Source organism: Aedes albopictus, chromosome 1 (genome assembly GCF_035046485.1).
Source record: "Aedes albopictus strain Foshan chromosome 1, AalbF5, whole genome shotgun sequence".
Lineage (NCBI taxonomy): Eukaryota > Metazoa > Arthropoda > Insecta > Diptera > Culicidae > Aedes > Aedes albopictus.
The window spans coordinates 26,401,197-26,424,049 of NC_085136.1; the positions used below are offsets into that span (position 1 = coordinate 26,401,197).

The window sequence follows — 22,853 nt, forward strand, 5'->3', positions numbered from 1 at the left end:
TAATAATAATAATAATAATAATAATAATAATAATAATAATAATAATAATAATAATAATAATAATAATAATAATAATAATAATAATAATAATAATAATAATAATAATAATAATAATAATAATAATAATAATAATAATAATAATAATAATAATAATAATAATAATAATAATAATAATAATAATAATAATAATAATAATAATAATAATAATAATAATAATAATAATAATAATAATAATAATAATAATAATAATAATAATAATAATAATAATAATAATAATAATAATAATAATAATAATAATAATAATAATAATAATAATAATAATAATAATAATAATAATAATAATAATAATAATAATAATAATAATAATAATAATAATAATAATAATAATAATAATAATAATAATAATAATAATAATAATAATAATAATAATAATAATAATAATAATAATAATAATAATAATAATAATAATAATAATAATAATAATAATAATAATAATAATAATAATAATAATAATAATAATAATAATAATAATAATAATAATAATAATAATAATAATAATAATAATAATAATAATAATAATAATAATAATAATAATAATAATAATAATAATAATAATAATAATAATAATAATAATAATAATAATAATAATAATAATAGTAATAATAATAATAATAATAATAATAATAATAATAATAATAATAATAATAATAATAATAATAATAATAATAATAATAATAATAATAATAATAATAATAATAATAATAATAATAATAATAATAATAATAATAATAATAATAATAATAATAATAATAATAATAATAATAATAATAATAATAATAATAATAATAATAATAATAATAATAATAATAATAATAATAATAATAATAATAATAATAATAATAATAATAATAATAATAATAATAATAATAATAATAATAATAATAATAATAATAATAATAATAATAATAATAATAATAATAATAATAATAATAATAAAAATAAAAATAATAATAATAATAATAATAATAATAATAATAATAATAATAATAATAATAATAATAATAATAATAATAATAATAATAATAATAATAATAATAATAATAATAATAATAATAATAATAATAATAATAATAATAATAATAATAATAATAATAATAATAATAATAATAATAATAATAATAATAATAATAATAATAATAATAATAATAATAATAATAATAATAATAATAATAATAATAATAATAATAATAATAATAATAATAATAATAATAATAATAATAATAATAATAATAATAATAATAATAATAATAATAATAATAATAATAATAATAATAATAATAATAATAATAATAATAATAATAATAATAATAATAATAATAATAATAATAATAATAATAATAATAATAATAATAATAATAATAACAATAATAATAATAATAATAATAATAATAATAATAATAATAATAATAATAATAATAATAATAATAATAATAATAATAATAATAATAATAATAATAATAATAATAATAATAATAATAATAATAATAATAATAATCCTGGAGCGGACCTGGTGTGGTGGTTAGAACACAAGACCATCACGCCGAGGACCTGGGATCGAATCCCACTCCCGACATACTCACAAAATGTGGGTTCTTCCTTCGGAAGGGAAGTAAAACGTGGGTCCCGAGATGAACTAGCCTAGGGTTAAAAATCTCGTTAATACAGACAAAAAAAAATAATAATAATAAAAATAATAATAATAATAATAATAATAATAATAATAAAATATTATACCTACAGCGCAACGATTTGTTCGGACTTGCTTGGTTTCCATCATTCACCGGCCTGAGGTAGCCATTTATTCCACTGTCTTGATCCTCCGCGCCAGCGTTCACCGATGTCTTCAGCTCTTACCAGGATTCCTCGAAGAGTTCGCCCGGCATTCTTCCAGGGGGGCTGCAAAACAGTGAATCGAAAAGGAGAGTGTCCAACATAACTCTGGTCCTCACAAGTTCCTATCTCATGCTTCCACGGGCAAGCGATGACAAAGACCGCCAGCTAAGAGCTGTGTGCTTAGCTGGTAGTGCAGCCTGCAGTTGTCCTTCTGACTTCAGCTAGATTAAGGAGGTACGTCTCGAGCGTCTGTTCACCAAGCGAAGGATCAAGCAGCGTCTGTTCTGGCATCCAGCGGATGAGTATGAAACAATCAACCAGAACTGTTTGCAGAGTTTTGTGGAAACAACGACATTGTGATTGGGGGATCGCTCTTTCCTCATCGACCAATGCACAAAGTGACATGGGTTTCTCGTGACGGCGTCACGGAAAATCAAATCGACCACATCTGCATCAGCCGAAAATGGAGACGGAGCCTTCTTGATGTGCGGAAGCGGAACAAACGTAGCGCCGACATTGCGTCCGACCATCATCTCCTAATCGGCGACTGCGCATTGCCAGGATCCAGCGACTGGAGGAGAAAATCTGGCGGCGGTTCAACACACGCCGACTGGAAGACGCTACGGTGAAAAGGTCCTTCGTCGAGCTAGAGAACCGTGCTGCTAATATTCCAGAAGGTGGAAGCGTAGAAGATCAATGGAGCGCCATCAAGAACGCCTTCATCGCCACCGGCGAGAATAATTTGGGTGAGCTACGCACCCGAAGAAAGCAGTGGATCACAGATGATACCTGGAGGAAGATAGAGGAGCGAAGGAACGCCAAAGCAGCGATAGAGCGAGCGAAAACACGAGGAGCCAAAGCCGTAGCCCGTCAGCGCTATTCGCCTCTCGAGAAGGAAGTGAAACACTCATGTAGACGGGACAAAAGAGCGTGGGCGGACTCCCTAGCTGACGAAGGCGAGAAAGCCGCAAAAACCGGCGACGTCCGTCTCCTCTACGAAATGAATGCTACGATGCCCGTGAAAGAGACGTCTGGACAATTACTGACCGGCCCGGCTGACCAGTTGAAACGCTGGTTCGAGCACTTTGGAAACCTTTCTCAAGTGTCGGCCACGCCACCAACACCTCAGCATGATCCGCCAAGGGTTCGATGCATTACCCGTGTCAACACCGAAGCTCCATCAGTGCAGGAGATAGAAACAGCCATCCGTAGCCCCAGGGGACGATCGCATATCAGCTGAGATGCTCAAAGCTGACCCTGTAGTATCCGCACAACTACTGCATCAATTACCTCAACAATTTTTTTCTAACATTCCTCCAGGAAATTTATCCGTGGTTTCTCCATAAATTTATTCTCGTTTTAGGGTTCCTTCAAGAAATTCCCTCTGAGATCTCTTCCGAGATTCTTAAAAGGTTCCATCTGAGATTCCTCCAGAAACTCCTTCCAGGATTCCTTCAAAGATTCCTTGTGGGACTTCAAGAGATTTCTTCCAAAATTTCTCCATGAGTTCCTGGAATCCACCAGGAGTTGTAACCAGTGGTGTGTTGAAGTGTCCAAGATTTGTGAGATTATCGTGATTTTGTTTATCGTTGTGTTATAATCTTGTACAAAGGAAGTCCTTAAATGTCTGAACTTGTACACTACCCAACACCCACTGTGATGTAACGCAGCTATGAGTTCCGCTACTCACCAACATGCGTTGCAGAAGGATATGTTGGGCGGCCATTGTGGGTGGTGTAAAGGGGGCCATGATGGGGCGAAAACCATGGGCGGATTACAGCACGGTCGGTCGAAGGCTTGGAGAATGAACCGCCATCGCTAAACGCAATTACGTTGCAATTCTTGAGAAGTGAAGACGTGAGCTAGTAAAGCTAAACCAAAAGTGATTGAAGCAAATTTAAGAAAGTGACTGTCGTGCGACAGTGGAAGAAGCGATTAGGAAAAAGCATCCAGTACCCCTGGGCTTAAGCTAAAAGCTAGTACTTACCTGTGCTATAGTTAAAATAGCCTAGTACCTACCTGGCCGGAGAATTGCCGAGAGTACGCCTTAACGCTGTGCGAACCAACCAAGGTCCGGAGTTTGGCCCAACCGTCAAGTACGCCACTCCGTCGACCGGGTAGGTCGCCGTTGGCCAGTTAGCCGCCTTCTAGTTAGACGATAGAGGTACGGCTATTTTGAAAACGTGTTTTAGAGTTTACGCGCCACGCCAAAAGTCGCGACTCGGACTGCATCGAACGGCCGTCCAACCCACCGAAAGGCGACAGCAAAGGAGGACACCGAAGGAAGGACGGAGAAGGGGGAGTAGGGGAGCAAGAAAAAGGGACCCCGCTTAGAGTGAAGAAGTAGCAAGAAAGAGGTAGGAGATAGACAGTAAGACAGTGGGAAGAAAGTCAATAAAGGTACCTGTAGTGTGAAAGTTATAATAAAGTGGGTTTGTGTTTAACGTAAAGTGTTTAAGTGTTTCCTTGGCCGCGATAGTCAAGCGCGTACGCCGACCCTGAGGCAGTTGAAGAAGGGGGGTATCACCAGTGCTGGGCAAGGATCGCCCACTAGTTACACTTGGCGCCCAACGTCATCCGATATTTTTCCAATAGTCTTCAGAAGTTCTGCTGGACTGCCAGAAAGCTTTTCTGAAAACTCTAGCAATTTCAGCCTAGCTCTAGGAGTTCTTTCGGGGATTGCTTCAGGAATTCTGTCCGAGATTCCTTCAAAATTTCGTCAGGGATTTCTTCCGGGATTCTTTCTAAGTTCCTTCCAGAAGTCCTACATGAACCCTGACGAGAACTTCTTTCAGTATTCCTTCAAAATCTTCTCCGGGATCCCTCCAGGAACTCCTTGCGGAATTCTTTCAGGAACTACTTCTGGGATTGCTTCAGGGATTCCTCCGGGAACTTCTTCTGGACTTCTGTCAGGAATTTCAGCCGGAACTCTTTTGTGGATTCCTCCGGTAATTTTTTCTGGGATTTCTTTGAGAACTCTTTCCTAGAAGGAGTAAAACTGGAGAAATCTCGGAAATCATGTTTAGAAAAATTCAGGAAAGAATATCTAAACGAATTCCGGGAATACTTCCAGGAGTGGCAAGAGCTTTTGCTAATATCCCAGACGGAACCTCTTCAGAATGGAGAATCCACAGAGGGAATCTTTGGTGTTTTTGTCAAAGAAAAAAAATCTGGCGTTCGATTTGAATAGGTCGTATGTTTGCTGTGATTCCTATGTTCATAGGACCTATTCAAATCGAACGCCAGAATTGGTTCTTTGCACCCGTGTTGTTGCTAGTTCGCAATGTTCGATTGCTACAAGCCTTTTGCAAATACAAAGCGGAGCAAAAACACCGAAGATTGACAGCACAAAACGATGTCCGACGGTTGGCTCAGGGGTTCGCAAAACCATTCTCACGTAACAAAAGTACTTGGAAAGTACTTGTGAAGCAAGAAAATATCAAACTTTCGATAAATGCAAAAAAAATTATGCAACTCGTTGCAAAACTCGATTTTTCCAGCACTCGTCATACAGGGGATACTCAAAATAACTGGGATAGGTAAAATTTTCACTTTTCAAAAAATGTTCAACTCGCTGTAACTTTTCGAAAAGAGCATCAAATATTCTCAAATTTTTACTGCAAGTTCATCAACTAGTTGTGTATCAGTGGTCAAAATTTGGAAAATATCGAGCCATTCTACATGAAGTTATAAAGGTTCTAGAAAAAGGTGTAATTATCCGATAACCAACTTTGAGCTGTTATATCTCCGGATTCAATGAACCGAATGCAATGAAATTTTGAAAAACCTTTGACTTAACTTAAAATTCTTTACACGAAAGAAAATTATTACGATTGGATTATTTTTATAATATACCACCAATTTATCCAAAACTTCATCATCGTTTCAAAATTCGAGATAGTAATTATAGTTCATTTAAATTCCCTCTAATTGACTTCAATATGCATATGTTTTGAAAGGAAGTAACAAAATAACCGGCATTAAATTGAAAAAGTTGTGGGATGCATATGAAAAATAGATAAATTTACTAAAAAATCATAGAATAAATGAAACCGCCATAACTTTTTTTCTTATTAATAATTTCAAATTAAGTAAACTGTTTTTCAAAGTTCATTATATTAGTCATAAATGATCAAAACTTCATTGCATTCGGTTCATTGAATCCGGAGATATAACAGCTTAAAGTTGGCTATCGGATAATTATACCTTCTTCTAGGACATTTATAACTTCGTGTAGAATAGCTCGATCTTTTCCAAATTTTGACCACTGATACACAACTAGTTGATGAACTTGCAGTAAAAATTTGAGAATATTTGATGCTCTTTTCGAAAAGTTACAGCGAGTTGAACATTTTTTGAAAAGTGAAAATTTTACCTATCCCAGTTATTTTGAGTATCCCCTGTATGTAAGGTACACCGGGGCAAGTTGAAACGGGTGGGGCAAGATGAAACACGAAGTTTTGAAATAGATTTCAATACAATTTGGAAATTTATCCTTCGCTAAAAGATTGTTTGAATCAAAAACTATGTGTTGTGGCGATCGAACTGTTTATCATCATTAGAAAACATCATGTTAACCCACTGTTTCATCTTGCCTCACCCGTTTCAACTTGCCCCGGTGTACCTTATATCAACTCGGCAAGCCTCGTTGGATAAATATACGACTCGTTCTGAAAGAACTATCATTTTGAAACTTGTTGCATAAATAACTATCATAAAAAGAGGGAGAGCTATTTTGAACCAATATTGTACATAAGAAAATCTAATAATGACGGCAACTACGGCCACGGCAGCAAGAAGGCGCAGGGGATCTCAGGATCGCTTCAAGAAATCTTAAAGATGTTTTAGATGATCTCGAGAGGTTCCAGAGGATATCAGGGAAGTTTTACTGAGAGTTTTACTGAGTACCAGGAGATCTCAGGGGCATTACCAGACGTACCAGGGGTATTTCTGATGGTACCGAGAGGTCTTAGGGACGTTTAAATAGGTCTCAGGGGGGTTCCAACGGGTTGCTAGGGCCTTTTCAGAGGTCTCAGGAAAATTCCAAGGCCATGGGGTCTCAAGGGTGTTCCTGGAGTCTGAGAGACGTATCAGGGGGTCCCAAGGGGTTTCAGAGGAGTTCCATGGAGTTTTAGGGACGCTTCAAAGGGTCTCAGGGGCGCTTCTCGGAGGTCTCAAAGGCATTGCAGGGAGTTTCAGGGGTGTTTGGAGGATTAAGGGGGGTACCAAGAGGTTTCAAGGGCTGTTCTTGGGATCCCAGGGAGTTTCACGAAGGTTTCTAGGTTTTTAGGGGGTCCCAGAAGGTTCCATGGAGTCTCAGTGGCACTTCAGGAAGTGGCACGGTCATTTCAGGGGTCTCATGGGTATTTTTAGGAGCCTCAGGAGTGTGGGCGGACGGTTCGCAGAGTATTAATCAACCCGGAATATATCGGAATTCGGCGGAATAAAAACACGACACGACCGATTCAGAAATTGCGTAGTAACTTTATTAATAACGTTATACAAAACAAAAGGTAACGCTCGCTGCCTGACTGAATTCACGTAACGGTGTCAGAACAGTGATGCCAGTTCAATACTCCTCCTCGGGAATTCAACCATCTCGGCCTGGAATGGGAACCAGGCCCATCATAGCAGCGAACTTCCTCACTCGTTCAGCTCCAAGTGGTTTGGTGAGAATGTCCGCTATCATGTCCTCTGAAGTACAGTATTGTAGATCAATCACTCCGGTAGCACAAACGTCTCTCGTATAGTGATACCGAATGTCAATATTGTGTGGTATATGTATGACAATAAGCATCTCTCAGTGTGTTTAGAGTCTTATCCCCCAATATGTCAACAGACAACTGATAACGCACGCACATTCCCCACCCAGGGTAACGCCCACGCTATCGAGTGATAGCTGCTGATGACATCACAGCAGGCCACGACTCTTCCTCTTTCTTTGGTCAGCGTTCGACCACGTCGGACGTGCAGTGTATCGGGTCGCTGCGCTGGGCGATTCTCATCGAGGACCATCAGCTAAATTCCCACAAATATGTTTGGACCGTTTCTTTTGATGATCTAATGCAACGAAATCCAAACAACTGCGGTTATCTTCGTAAACTGTAGTAGCTTGCACCTGCTTCTCGTCCAACTCATCGAGCAATCCGCGGAGCCACACCGCTTCCTGTGCCGCACCCGATAAAGCAACGTATTCTGCTTCCATTGTGGAAGTTGCAACGCAGCTCTGCTTGCGACTTATCCAGCTTACTGTAGCTCCTTCTATGCGATACAGATATCCGCTGCACGATTTGCGGTCGGTGCTGTCACCGGCCCAGTCCGAATCGCAGTAACCAACCAGCTTGAACTCCGCTCCAGGTGCCCCAAGTCTTAAGCCGTAGTCAATGGTTTGCAGCAAATAACGCACAACTCTTCTTGCTTCTGTCCAATCGACCAAAGTAGGCGAACTGACTTTACGACTTAAAATACCCACGCATGCAGCGATATCAGGCCGGCTGTGAGTCGCTATGTACAAAAGGCTTCCAATCAATCGTTGATATTCAGCATTGTTCGGTAACGGTTTGCTGTCCAGCCTGATCTTGAAATATCCAGTATCCATTGGGAATTTTGATCCTTTTGCATCGTTCAGTCCGAAGCTCCCTGCAACCTTCTTGATGAAAACAGCTTGGCTGAGATTGTAGAATCCTTCCTGATCCTTATCGACGCGTATACCAAGGAAACAGGACACGTCTCCAAGCTTCGTGATCTTCAGCTTCTTTTGAAGTTCCATCTCCACCTCCTTGATGTGACTTTCTTGTTTGCAGACTACCAAAAAGTCGTCAACGTACAAAAGAATGTACATCCACTCTCCTCCTGCACACTTTTTGCGGTAAAGACACGAGTCTGCCTTGCACTGTAGAAATCCCATCTTCAGAAGTATATCCGTTATCGTTCTGTGCCACGTTCTAGCAGCCTGTTTCAGTCCGTAAATAGATTTCCGCAGGCGGCACACTTGCTGCTCCTTGTGTGGTACGGCGAACCCCGGCGGCTGACGCATAAATACTTCCTCCTCCAGTGTACCATATAGGTATGCTGATTTCACATCCAGGTGTTTTACTTGCATTTTGCGGTACCCAGCAACAGTCAGCAGCAAACGGAAAGTTGAATGCATAGCAACAGGGGCAAAGCTATCGTCGAAATCAACACCAACTCGCTGGGCAAAGCCTTGCGCGACAAGTCGCGCCTTGAAGCGGTCCACTTTGCCATCTGCATTCAGCTTGCGCTTAAACACCCACCTGCTGCCAATGATGTTCCGATCGGTAGGCGGATCCACAAGCTCCCAGGTGTCATTATCGATTAGCGACTGGTACTCCTCACTCATTGCTTTAATCCATTTCTCCTTTTCCTCGGAACCAACGGCCTCTTCGTATGTCGTCGGCTCATCCAATGCGACAGCTGCTCTACCTACAACGTAGTCGTTCATCCTAGGGGGCAACACACCTCTGTTCGCTCGTCGAGGCAAAACTCGTCCATCTTCGCCGTTTGGATCTCCACGATCTACTTCATCGAACACAACTTCTTCCTGGTCTTGTCCAACGAACAGTTCTTTAGCACTCTCGTAGCCAATAAAATCCTCTTCTTCTTCTTCGGCGATCGAAACCTCGTCGGACTTTGGCAGTGCTGGCAGCTCGACAATTGTTTCTTGTTCTTCCCGTTGTCCAATCCGTTCATCGCATCCAATTTTCCGGTCCATCTCCGTATCCTCAAGAAATTTCGCATCGCGACTTATCGTAATGCGGCCGGTAGTTTTATCGAGAAACCGATAGGCTTTATGTTGATTGGAATAACCAACAAAAGTCAAAAGCCGCGCCTTCGGTGTCATCTTCTTCCTGCGCTCCGCTGGTATTTGCACCCACGCATCACTACCGAAAATCCGGAAATGTTTGAAAGATGGCTTTCTCCCATACCAACGCTCGAAGGAACTCATTCCAATAGAACGCGACGGTAGGCGGTTTTGCACGTAGGTCGACGTGAGCACCGCCTCACCCCAGTATTTTTCGTCCAGGCCTCCCTCCAGCAAAAGACACATTGTCATTTCTTTGAGATAGCGATTTCTCCTTTCGGCCACGCCGTTTTGTTGTGGCGAGTACGGGGCCGAAAACTGACATACACTCCCTTCGCTTCTCAGGAACCGCTGCAACTCGTTACCGACGAACTCTCCACCGCCGTCTGATTGCAGTACACGTGGAGTTTTGCCGACCTGCGTCTTACAGAAAGCTACAAAATCCCGGATCTTGACCGCCGCGTCCGACTTTTTCCGCAGTAGGTACGTGAAGGACATTCGAGAATAATCGTCGACTATCGACAGAAAATACCTGTTTCCGCTGGGAGTACTTGTCATCGGTCCGGATAAATCCATGTGAACCACATCCAATATCGCCTTGGATCCTCTGTCGCACTGTTTCGGAAACGGCTTCCGTGCCATCTTACCTTTGATGCAGCATTGGCATACCGCACGCACATTACAGTCGATCACCTTCATTCCATCCGCTAGTCCGTCCTTGGAAATAGACCGCACAACCTCGGGGTCGCGGTGCCCCAACCGTCTGTGCCACGTGTGCAAACAATTTGGTGTATGTGACGGCTGAATACTTGCCATCGCCTTCTCAGGTGTATGCAATCGATACATATTGCCATGGCAACCCGCAACTGCTACAACCTCACCATTCGGTCGACGAATCTCACATCCACTGCCGTTGAAAACAACACCAAAACCTTTCTTGCTAAGCGCACTAACGGAGATCAGTCCGCTCGTCAATCCGGGAACGAAAAGGACGTCGTGCAGCATGACTTCGACCGCTTCTCCGTTGCCATCGATCACATGGAACCTACCTTCACCAACGTCACGAACTTCTGACTTTTCACCGTCCGCTAAGATAACGCTGGCAAACTTTGCCTCCTCTAGCTTCGAGAAGAATCTCCTGTTTCCCGTCATGTGTCGAGTTGCACCGCTGTCTATGTACCAATCCGCCGGCTCGCCATAGCCGACCATCCACGCCAATGGTCCATCCGATACGCTTTGAGCTTGACTTGCCTTGGCCTTGGATTTATCCTCCTTTTTCGATTGGGTCGAGTTTTCCACCTTGTTGCACTCCTTCAAAAACTGACGGCAATTTCGTTTTAGGTGGCCAGGTTGTTTGCAATAGAAACAAACCCGCGAGTCCTTGTTGCTGACATCACCACCACCTCCACCGCGGAAACGACGATGACCAACTTTCAGCGCTTTACCGCCACTCGAAGCAGCAGCTCCGGACCGTTCCTTCCGCTTCTCCGCTTCTGCCAATAATTTAGATTTTACCAAATCCAACGTCAGTTCGTCACTAGGCCGTTGCTCCAACGCAGTCGTCAGCGGGTCGTAGGAGTCAGGGAGAGAGCATAGCAACATCGCTACTTGCAATTTCGCTGGTAATTCATCCCCCACGTCTGCAATCCTTTGCACCAGGTCGCTGAACGTTTGCAGGTGATCTTCCATATCGCCGTCGTCGGTCAATTCGAGCTTCGTCAACTTCTTGAGTAGGTACACGTCGGATGTTTTATCGTGGTACTTTTTGAGTGCAGTCCACACATCTTTGGCTGTATTCGCAGCCCGTACCAAACTCAATTGGGCGTCCTCAAGGCACAAACAAATTGTAGCGCGAGCCTTCCGGTCGTCTTTGTTCCACTGCGCTAAAGCTGCCGCCGCTGTTGGAACCTGCTCAGCCTCATCGATGACGTACCATAACTCGTCTCGGACGAGCATCATCTCCATCTTGAATTTCCACGTTTGGAAATTGTGGTTATTCAATTTTGGAAATGGAAATCGTGCCTGTTCAGCCATTTTGTTTTTCGGCTGCTAGCACACACCGGCGATCAACGACGAAATTTTTTCCGTTCGATTTTCCTGAAAAAACGACACTTCGACCGGAATTTCCTACGCGACGATTACTCTGGGCCCATAACCTGTGGGCGGACGGTTCGCAGAGTATTAATCAACCCGGAATATATCGGAATTTGGCGGAATAAAAACACGACACGACCGATTCAGAAATTGCGTAGTAACTTTATTAATAACGTTATACAAAACAAAAGGTAACGCTCGCTGCCTGACTGAATTCACGTAACGGTGTCAGAACAGTGATGCCAGTTTAATAAGGAGCGTTTTAAAGGAGTTCCGGGGAGTCTCAGGGGTGTTTCAGAGAATCCCAGGGGTTTAAGGGAGGTACCTGGAGATCTCAGGGACATTTTATGGGTTTTCAGGGGGTTTCATGCTATTGGCACGCTCTTGAAATTTCCGTAATTCTTTTGAAATATTACTGAACGAACTTCCACTCCTATAACCTCTTCAGAAAAAAAAAACCTTTGAAATCGCTTGAAACGTCCAAAATTGCATTGAAACACTCTTGAAATCCCCGTAATCCATTTGAAATGCACCTGCTGAAATCCCTTTGATCACGCTTAAAGCTGTGTTGCGGAGTCTCAACATCAACCGTCATTTCAAGCTGAAATTAAGATAGAAAACCACTCATATCTCTTTCTTTACGTCACAAGTTTGCACGTACGATCGTATAAATTCAGTTACAAATTTTGAAAACGACGTATAATCAATGCTACACTATACGTCGTTTTCAAAGTTTGTTACTGAATTGTGTTCTGAGCCAAAGGTTGCGGACTCAACTTTTTTGGTCATTCAATTTGAGCACGTAATTTTTCTTCCAGTGCTCCCCGTTGTTGAGTTGCTTATCTCTGTGGAGATCAATTTCAAAGTATACACACATACTAATCCACACAAAGTTTAAACAGATCGACAAAAGGAAACTTTTTATTAAATCGTATATTTTCTGCTGATTTACTTCTATATATGCTTGAAAGAATAATTTACAAACTTTGGGTAAGTTCAACACATAATGCTTACCCAGGAAAACGTTAAATAAACGTTTTCGTATTGAATAGCAAATTTTGTGTGTCATTAAACATTTCTCTTGTTTTAGCGTGACTAAGCAAACCGAACTTGTTTCCAGGCACTCTTCGATCATTTTGGAGGCCTGGCTGCTGTCAAATTTCAGTCCGCAATACTAGGTTCTGAGGAGCTTTCTGTCAGCCGGAAACAAGGGGAAGGCGATGAACACGTTTGCTGTGTCCCTGTTGACGTACTGCTTTGAGGTGGTAAAGCGGACCATGACTGACCTCGAGGCGTTAGAACGAGCAATACGAGTGGCGTTCACCAAGCACCGTATGCGCCATCCAAAGTCGTCTTTGGATCGTAGCAGGCATGTATCTGCTATGTACTGTCGAATTTGTTGATCAATTCCGAATCGAACCATCAGAAAATAATATAAAGGGTGAGTCGTTAATTATTGTGCCACCCTACCTTCAACTGACTCGCAAATTGTCTACAGTTAACAAAATGAAACCAAATTTTTACAGTAGTTTAGTATATGTATGAATTTCAACTTTTTGGTGTAGGTTCAAATTTAGGATGCGTTTTAGTGAAATTCACGACATTTTCAATTAACGCCCTCCATGTGGACATGTTCAGGCTCCACTTGAAACAAATAATTAAAGCTCTCTGGTTTGTTTATGCGCATTGTGCCTGGTTTTCACCCAGCTCCAAGCTTATGTTTCACTGACAACCGTTCCTGATGCCTATTGACGAACATAAAGATGATCCGATAATGTATAATCATTAATTGTTCCAAGGCGCGATACCATGATTTTTGATTGTAGCATGTGATTGTACAACATCTTTTTTAGAACTGTTAACTAAATTTATTCTATATCTATTTCGGAATCCCACTGATAACTTCTCAATTCATTATATGTAAACCATAGACTATAAGAAGAAACTGTGCCAAATTTGGTTGATTTTGGTGAAGTAGGAAAAAAGTTATGTTAGTTTGAAAATGGCACAATAATTATCGACTCACCCTTTACTAGGGTAACGAACCACTAGGGCAGTGGCCGGTATTTTGGGCACTCTTCAATTTAACTCAGTCAATTTCAAACCAATTGATTTGAAATTTTGTACACGGCTAGATACTATACGTGGGTCAATTGGTTCAGAATTGGCTGAGCTATAGCAAAAAAGTGCCCAAAATAGGACCCCTGCCGAGATGGATCCACTTCCCTATCTATTTTTCGGTCTTCTAGTGGCACGTTTATTCCCACTTCCAAGCCCAATTTCAATCATCATCAGACTCGCTATTACGCGACCAATTGATTGTTACTTTTCGCTTCGCACCCTATCACCTTTTGCCGACAATCAATAATGAGCCACAGCCAAGCCACCACCAGGCGGCCGGGTTCAGCTATGCGGATCTTCCACGTACGAACCCTCGAGGGACCCTCACGAGACGCGACGATGACCATCGTCACCACGTCCTCAACTTCGCACTCCATTACGGTCTTTTTCTCCGGCAAACTGTTTGACGTGTTTCGGTCGCGCGGCGCGGCATCGGCACCTTACCGTAATCAAGAAGAAACGTGTGATTTCACGAATGTGCGCGCCATTGTCGGCAAATCATTTTTTTTGTCTGTTTCTTAACTAATTTCACCGCCGCATGCCTATCATTTTTAGCTCGTACGACTTGGGTCATACGCCGTTGCTGCTGGCAGTTGTTGGCTGAAGTGGCTGAGGTGTCAGGCAAATCACCGAATTACGTGCCACGCCAATCTTTCTCGCTTTCTGCAATAAGTGCGAAAAACGGCAATATGTATGTGCATCTCCTCTTCTATCTGCGCAGCGGTGATGTCTCTTCTCCTCGGTCGTCGGTCGGTGGTGGCACTCGATATGCAATTATAAAACTCTGCCGCAAGGGAGTTGCGAAAAAAGGACCCACTCTGCACGACGACGACGACGATGACGACGACGTCCACTGACCCACAGGGGCTGATGCTAGCTGGTGCATGCGAGATGTAATTGTTAATCGGCAACCGCCAAATCCGAACGACGACGACGACGACAAGCCTCGGACGAACAGCTGGAAGTGGCGTAATAGTCGTCGTCGCACTCACTCTACTACCTACCTGTTGGATTAGTAGGCAGTTTTTTTCACACGGGGAGCTCCATCACCAATATGGTTACGCAATGGCTTACTAACCTCCGAAAAATCGGGCCAAAGTGCAGCTTTGTTCGAATTCCAATAAATCAATCGATCGTTCACGCACCTGATACAACAACACGGGGATGCCCATGGTATACACGCTAATCGAGGTTGCAAATTGGGTTGCAAAAAGTACGCATTTGAAACGTTTTTATGCAAATCAGTACAGAAAAACCTCTTTTTATGAAGGTTATTTTGCTTTGCATTAAATAAGTGAGAGCTGAGGACGTTCATAGGGAAAAGCAAAGGGAGGTTGCAGGAGGGTTCCAGAGGACCTAAGGAGCATTTTGGGGGGTCTTAGGGGGAATCAGTCGGTTCTTCTTCTTCTTCTTCTTCTTTATGGCTCTACGTCCCCACTGGGACTTGGTCTGTCTCGCTTCAACTTAGTGTTCTTTGAGCACTTCCACAGTTATTAATTGAAGGGCTATCTTTGCCAGCCATTGCATGAATTTGTATATTGTGAGGCAAGTACAATGATACATTATGCCGAGGGAGTCGAGAAAATTTTCGCGACTGGAACGGGAATCGTACCCGCCGTCTCCGGATTGGCGATCCATAGCCTTAATCACTAGGCTAACTGAGACCAGTGGGTCTCAGGGGTGTTTCGCGGGAGTTCCAGGGGTCTCAAAGACGTTGCAGGGAATCTCAAGGGCGCTTCAGGGGGTCTCATGGAAGTTTTAAGAGGTCTCATGGAGAGTCAGGGGATCTCCAGAGTCCTTGTAAGGTGTTTCGGGGGGATCCCAAGAGGTCATAATCGCGTTATGGGGTTGTTTCAGGGGGTCTCAGGGGGCATTAGGAGGGTTTCAGGAGGTCTGACAGGCAGGCTTAGGGGGTTCCATGAGGTCTCAGAGACGCTTCAGAGTGTCTTAGGGACTTTCTAGCATGGTTTCTAATGAGTATCAGGAAGTCTCAAGAACGTTTCAGGGGGTGTCTCAGGTGTGTCTCAGGGGGTATCAGGAGGGTTCCAGAAGAGCTTAGCTCTGAAACGTCTCAGAGTGTACCAGGAGGTTGCAATCAAGGGCTTTGTGAGCTTCGTGGCCGTGCGGTTAGTGGCGGCAGTCGTCTAGGCGTATCGTAAGCCTCGGAGTGTGGGTTCGATTCCCGCTCCAGTCGGTGGAAACTTTTCGTCAAACGACAAATTCATCACTGGGCCACTGGGAGTTCTGTGTCTTGTCCGTTGTCTAGTGTAAATAATGTGTTCAGTCTGTGCATCCTCTGGCTGAAGACGGTGTGAATTGTCGGTGTGAAAAAGGGGATGGTCGCTCAGCACATCTTCACTTGTGAAGCGCCCTGTACCGTCCAGGGGCTCAACTAAACACTACACGGAATGTGATATCTTTTAATTCATAACAGTCCGACGATATATTTTTAATAAACTATATTGAAGTATCACAAACCATCACTTAACTTATATTACAACGATTCACTTTTTCTTATATCACCTTTCTGTATTTCTACACCGAAGTTGAAAAAAAACTGAACCGAACTGGACTTTTACTCGTACGTTGAAAAACTGAACTTTTACAACTACTGTCTTTTCTGAACCAAGATTGAACACTCTAGCGTTGAAACTGACCCACTGTCTCACAGACTGCTTGAACTCAACAACTCCGTTCTTCAACAACCCTAACGTCGAACTCTCCTCGATTACTCTGTTCTTCAACCACTGCAACGTCGAACTCCCCGATTGAAGCCAAAGCCTCAGTATTTATAGCCTAAATTTCCTAGCAATACCCGAAGAAGTCACGAAAATTTCTAACGTTGCCCAAACCATCTTGGGCGTGTCCAAAAACCATCGATAAAAAAGCTAAAAGTTAAGAACTCTATCTATCCTACTCGTTCTCATCATGATTACCATCCCCGCCTGACTTGGGCGTGTTTGAACAGAACCTATGAAAATCTTATTCCCAAGTCTAAATCTCCTAGCCACGCCTGACTTGGGCGTTTTTTTTTTTTTTTTGTTTGAGCAAACCGCTATGAAAATCTTAACACCGAAACCACGCCTGACTTGGGCGTATCCAAAGTCGACCCCCATCATTGCCATCTTCGTCAACATCATCGTCATTATCATCATCATTATCATCATCATTATCATCCTTAGCCCCATCATTTTTCGGACTTGGCACCCAATTCTTCAAAACAAAGCAACCGCCTTGTTATTCAAATGTAACCTTGCTTGCGCACAATGACCCCTAGCCGGGTCCCGGCCACGGATGTTGGTTGAAATTGTACTCCAACATTCTTTTCATTCGGTTTACTTGAAGACAAAACAAATCCAGTGCAAACAAGCCAGGCGCCCTATGCGGCCAATACGGTGTCGATTTCAGAACATTCCAGCAAGGGTTTACCTGAGTTCAAAGCGAACCCAGTGAAAACAAAAAAACCAACCACGGCTACGCGGCCACTTCGGCGCATCGATTTTCGAGACAAACAAAAACAATTGCGGTTACCCGAAACCACATGCGGCCAATTCGGCGCCTCAATCTTGTGACAAAAAAACAATCTAGGCTATCTGAAACCATAGGCGGCCAATACGGCGCCTTGATTTCGCAACATTCCAGCTAAAGTTTACCTGAGTTCAAAACGAATCAGGTGCAAAACAATCCAGGCTACCTGAGACCATAGACGGCCAATTCGGTGCCTCGATTTCGAAACGTTCCTTTTAGGTTCACCTAGGTTCAACCCAAGCCAATGTCACCTTTGTTCAACCGCGATTAATAGAACATTCTTTCGGGTTTATTGCCCATCTTTGTCGTCGGCCCACCAAGCGTAGTAACAATTTGCACCACCCCGATCCAGGCCCAACGTGTTCGAACACGATCGCACCCGGCCACCACCGGACGATGATGGGTCATAAAGACAAAGTCAGTAACGAATGGTATGTTTCCCGTTGCTTCCAATATACCGCGCGTGAGGTGGGTAGAACCTACCTAGAGCGTAGCTGTTGGTGTAAATTGAAATAAAAACACACCCAGGCAGCTACTCTAACGGGAGTGTGTGGGGGGGGGGGGGGAATGCATCTTTTTCTTTCACAGTTGAATTGACTTAGAATATCGGAAGGCGTGGGAATATTTAGGCGTTGCACTTGTGCCAACTTTTCTTGGCGTGCCTCAGTGTGTCACTGCTATGCGCTTGCTGGATGTAGGAGGTGGTTTTGTTTGTTTTGATTTTGCACATGGTTGCCTAAATTTTTCTTAAAAATTCAAGTGCCAAAAATGTACCTTGAGGTGCCTCGGTGTGCCGCATAGCATGTATGACAGTGTGCTTGGCACATCTTAGCACAATGTTCCAAGTGACTACCTAGGTTGCAAGGGCGTTTCAAGGGGTCTCAAAGGATTCTATGGAAGTTCTAGTGGTTCTCAGGGCCATTTTAGGTGGTCCTAGGACCATCTCAGTATCAATTCCACCGTCCACACACCCTCCCCCCTACAAGTCCACGTCGTTATGAACGGCCTCTATAAGGGATCGTAGCAGGCTGTGCGCGCGAGTGGCTGCGTTTTCAAAACCATCTGTCACGCGTTTTATTCGTTCCACGCTGTTTCGAATATGGTCGGTCGAATTGAGAAACGACTAGTGGTGCTATGATATACGGAAATTTTGCCTCGAAAGTGCTTGCAAAGTTGTTCTTTCTTCTCAATTCGATATCACTCAAAGGAGTTTTTCACTCTGTCATTTTTTTTTTGTATCTGTATTAACGAGATTTTTAGCACTAGGCTAGTTCATCTCGGGACCCACGCTTTACTTCCCTTCCGAAGGGAGTTTGTCGGGAGTGGGATTCGATCCCAGGTCCTCGGCGTGATAGTCAAGTGTTCTAACCATCACACCAGGTCCGCTCCACATCACTCTGTCATGTTTTAAGTTAAAATCAACAAAATCTGACGATTTTAGCGGATCACGTGCTGTTGAATAGAACAATTCGGGATTGTAAGAGTTTGTCATATTCCTATACGTGTTATCTCGTATTCTTTTGACTTTAAGCTTACGACATCAGAATTTTCGAGACACATAGACCTGAGAAGATGTAGAGGTCCCTACACCTTGGCGGTGGGCCCACCTGCCTTTCACCGTGTTATCCTAGTCTTGATGCCGAATTTCAGAGGCGTTACGGGGGGCTTCATGAGCTTTTTCGGGGGTTTTGGAGGGTCTAAAATGCGGTACAGGAGGTACGAGGGTATATCGAGAGAGTCCGAGGTGTTTCATGGAGTTTTGAAAGATTTTCTGCATGTTCCAGAGGTATAGCAAAGGGTTTCATGGATATTTGCAGGATTTCGGTGAATCTCAAGTGCATCTGAAAGGATTTCAGAGGGTTTCCCAGAGCATTTCGGAACCTTTTAGAGGCGGCTTCGGGAGGTTTTGAGACTTACTGAGGCTTACCAATTGCTCAATAGGCCCAGTGGCTGAACCAAGACTTCCGGATCAACTAGCTCAGTAGCATGAGACCCCTCGAGCTGGGTCTCAGGGCCGGCATGCTACTGGGTAATTCGGAGTAGTACGCGGATCAAGGTGTGCGGAAACTATGGAATTTCTTTGGTTATTGAAGAGTGTGTGTGTGTTTGCAGAAAAAGGCAAATTTATTGGAAAAAAGCTACTGTGTTGGCTACTGTGGTCTATTAGATTTATTGGGCTATGGCAACTTGTGGTTCTTCAGGGTTGTCGGGTACGTACCGGTGATGTGCTGGCGAGCGCTCGCTGATGGCTGCTGACTGCAATGGCGGCTGACGGTGTCGGTCCCTATTGTTCTGTACCGACTGGAATGGTGGATCTGGCGGTCTGGTTGGCAAGTTGGATAGCGTTCCACTGCTGTAGGGCCACTTTCGTGACCTGGGCTTGGCTACGGCGTCTTCCTTCGTTGGCAAGATCGACGGACCACGGACGAGACCGTATTGGCCACGCCGAGAAGGGTCCACCTTGACGTTTAGGACTTACAGTCCGAGGAACTCTCACAAGGCCGGTTGCGGTGACCAGAGAGTCAGGTCTTTTACGTTTAGGCGTAGACCGGTAAACCGATCTAGGCCGAATCGTGTAGATAGTGAGGTGGCGCTTCAGTGACGGTACCAAAAAGGTAGGTCAAAAAGGTCCTGAATTGTAATGTAATCAGGAATTAGGCACTTCATCACCAAGGCCGATAATTATGGCATACCTGAATGAACGCAGGCTTTAGCTCGAAAAGAAGGTTCACAGAAATACTCCACTATTCAATGCCACTTTTTAAAAGAAAACTCACTTTCGTCTGTCTCACACGAACGCCGGATTGAGAATTGATCATGGCGATCAGCTCAAGCCTTAAAATGCCCTCCAGTCCATCTTTCCTTATGTTCCTTAATCCTTTCTTCCTCTTTCGTATCCTTGGTAGCAACCAACCACCCATTATGTTCTGCATTTGCCTACATTTGCTACCACTGTTAAAATTTCGCCCGCCGCTCATTTTGACCACAGTTGATTCAAAATACAATTAACATTCAGATTACAACACTCCACCAAGCTAATATAAATTACAATTTTTCTTTTCAACTAACAAAACCTACTATTAAAACCAAACACTAATCAAACAAACACTACAATTTCCTTAACAAAATGCACAAAATTAAAATAAATCTGGGGATCTTGTAACTGAACGGTTACAGTTTCAGTGACTGTTGGCGCGTAGCCGGAGCCATACTCCAGTCGGGTCGGATGGACTGTTTTTCTCGGAAACGTTCGTGGGAAAGGATCAATACTACACCTTTTCTGCTAATCACTGTACTTCTCAGACACGAATGCCACATAAGTTGGAAAGTGTCTATAATAAGTAACACTGCTCGACAAAATTTTAGAAAATTTGGTGTTATGGGATGAGAAAAAAAAAAATAACAGGGGTTTGGACCCTAGACGTGTCAACGTGAAAGAATTTTTGAAAAATATTGGACCAGGCCTTCACAGTTTAAAACCGAAGTTTGTATGGAGAACTTGGGGTGTTCAATTCAGTAACAAATTTTGAAAACGACGTATAATCAATGGTGTAGCATTGATTATACGTCGTTTTCAAAATTTGTTACTGAATTGATATGTGCATTAGAACGTGTCGTGCATATTTTTAGGCGTTTTCGGTGTTTGGGTTGGTTTCGTTATTGCCTAACGCCTAAATATATGCACAGCGCGTTCTAATGCACATATCAATTGAACATCCCAAGTTCTCCATACAAACTTCGGTTTTGAACTGTGAAGGCCCGTTCCAATATTTTTCAAAAATTCTTTCACTATGACACTTCTAGGGTCCCAAATCCCTGTTATTTTTTTTCTCATCCCATAACAAAATTTAGTGTTGAACGGTGTAATTATAGTAATAACCTGTAATAACAATAACTGTACTTCACTTTATTTACTTTTAATACACTACTATTTAAGCTGTACTTTGATGTTCACTACCGTACTTTTCACTACTAGCACTTTTGATCACTTTTCACTCGAGGTATATTCGTGGACGGTAAAAACATAACTGACTCTTGCGGCGGGCAAGTCTCGTATTTATACGCGCATATTCGGAGTCTAGAACATTTCTGCAATATCGCAGCACGTGTTCCAGACGCGGGAGAAAACTTCTCGAATGAGCCGCCGCTGAACAAATTTGCCTTGTCCTGCTCACTCCCACAGAACATTTGAAAACTGCGCGTACAGTAAAAGTTAAATTTGACTTTTACTGTACGCGCTGTTTTTTTTTTAAATTTTCTGCGGAAGTGAGCCAGATTCGTCCAAAGCAACCCCATGAAACGTCTCTCATCCACATCCACGGAAAAAACCGATTACCTAAAAAAAATACGTTAAAAGATCGCAAAAATAAGTAAACCCAGCAGTGGGTTGTTTTCTCGCTCTCCCCCTCGCAATGTTGTCAAAAACAAAGCGAGAAGCAGCTACCTAGCCGATAATGTCCGTGCGAGAAGCCAAATTTGGGTTTTTTGCCGTTTACCCAAAAGTGGGTTTATTTCAACCCACTAGGGTACTTCTGAAAGTCAACGCTGGGTAGAAGGACTTTGTTGTTGTAATTTTCTACCGGGATCAAACGCAAACAACCCACTCAGAGCTTTTTCGTGGTGTAGCCAAAATTGGGTAATCGCAAATCGCACAGAACAATCGATATAAGTGAAAAGAACCTAAATATATTTGGGTTGATTTCTGGTTCCGTGTACAACTGGACTGAAGCCAAAAATTTGGTGCTAGACGCAGTGTTGCCACATTTAAATCTGTATTTTGCCTTTCAAAAATCTTTATAATCTGTATCACCATTTTTTGTCAAAAATCTGTATGAAATCTGTAGTATTTCGCGAAAAATCTGTTTGAAATTCTGTAAGTTTCTCAAAAATCTGTATAATCTGTATAATTTTCAAAAATCTGTGTATATTGGTATACAGAATTCTGTATGAAAAGCTGCAAAAAAATCTGCATGATTACAGAAAAATCTGTATATGTGGCATCCCTGGCTAGACGTGGTGCTAATTTGTATGGGTGGTTGCATAAAGCTGAAAACATAGGGATATTTTCTGTTGGAGCAGGCGCGACCAATGAGAGTCTAATAAAGGTGGGGAAGAAGATACTTCGTGTGCGTGAGATCCGTGTCTGGTGCAAAACATGCCACTACTACAAGCAAAGCGAGCTCCCATAAGAACGCGTGTCAAATAGTGACGTCACTATTTGTGTTTACATTTTTCTTCCCTTACTAATACATAGCCATCCCTTCTTCTTCCCCACCTGTAATATATTCTCATTGAGGCGCGACATTCACATTTAAATGAATTTTTTGCGTTGTTTTACATGGACTAAATGTATTTCTGGCTTTCGATTTGAATAGGTCGAATCTACATAGGAATC

At 42.0% G+C, this 22,853-nt stretch overlaps 1 protein-coding gene across 1 annotated transcript; it reads left to right on the forward strand.

Annotated features, from left to right (window-relative positions):
- Positions 1–868: 868 nt before the first annotated feature.
- On the forward strand, positions 869–1,444 carry LOC134284850 (uncharacterized protein DDB_G0287625-like; the record flags this gene model as incomplete). Its single annotated transcript, XM_062844251.1, has 1 exon — positions 869–1,444. A coding segment is annotated over one exon (576 nt), but the record flags the coding sequence as incomplete, so codon positions are not given.
- Between the last annotated feature and the right edge of the window lie 21,409 nt (positions 1,445–22,853).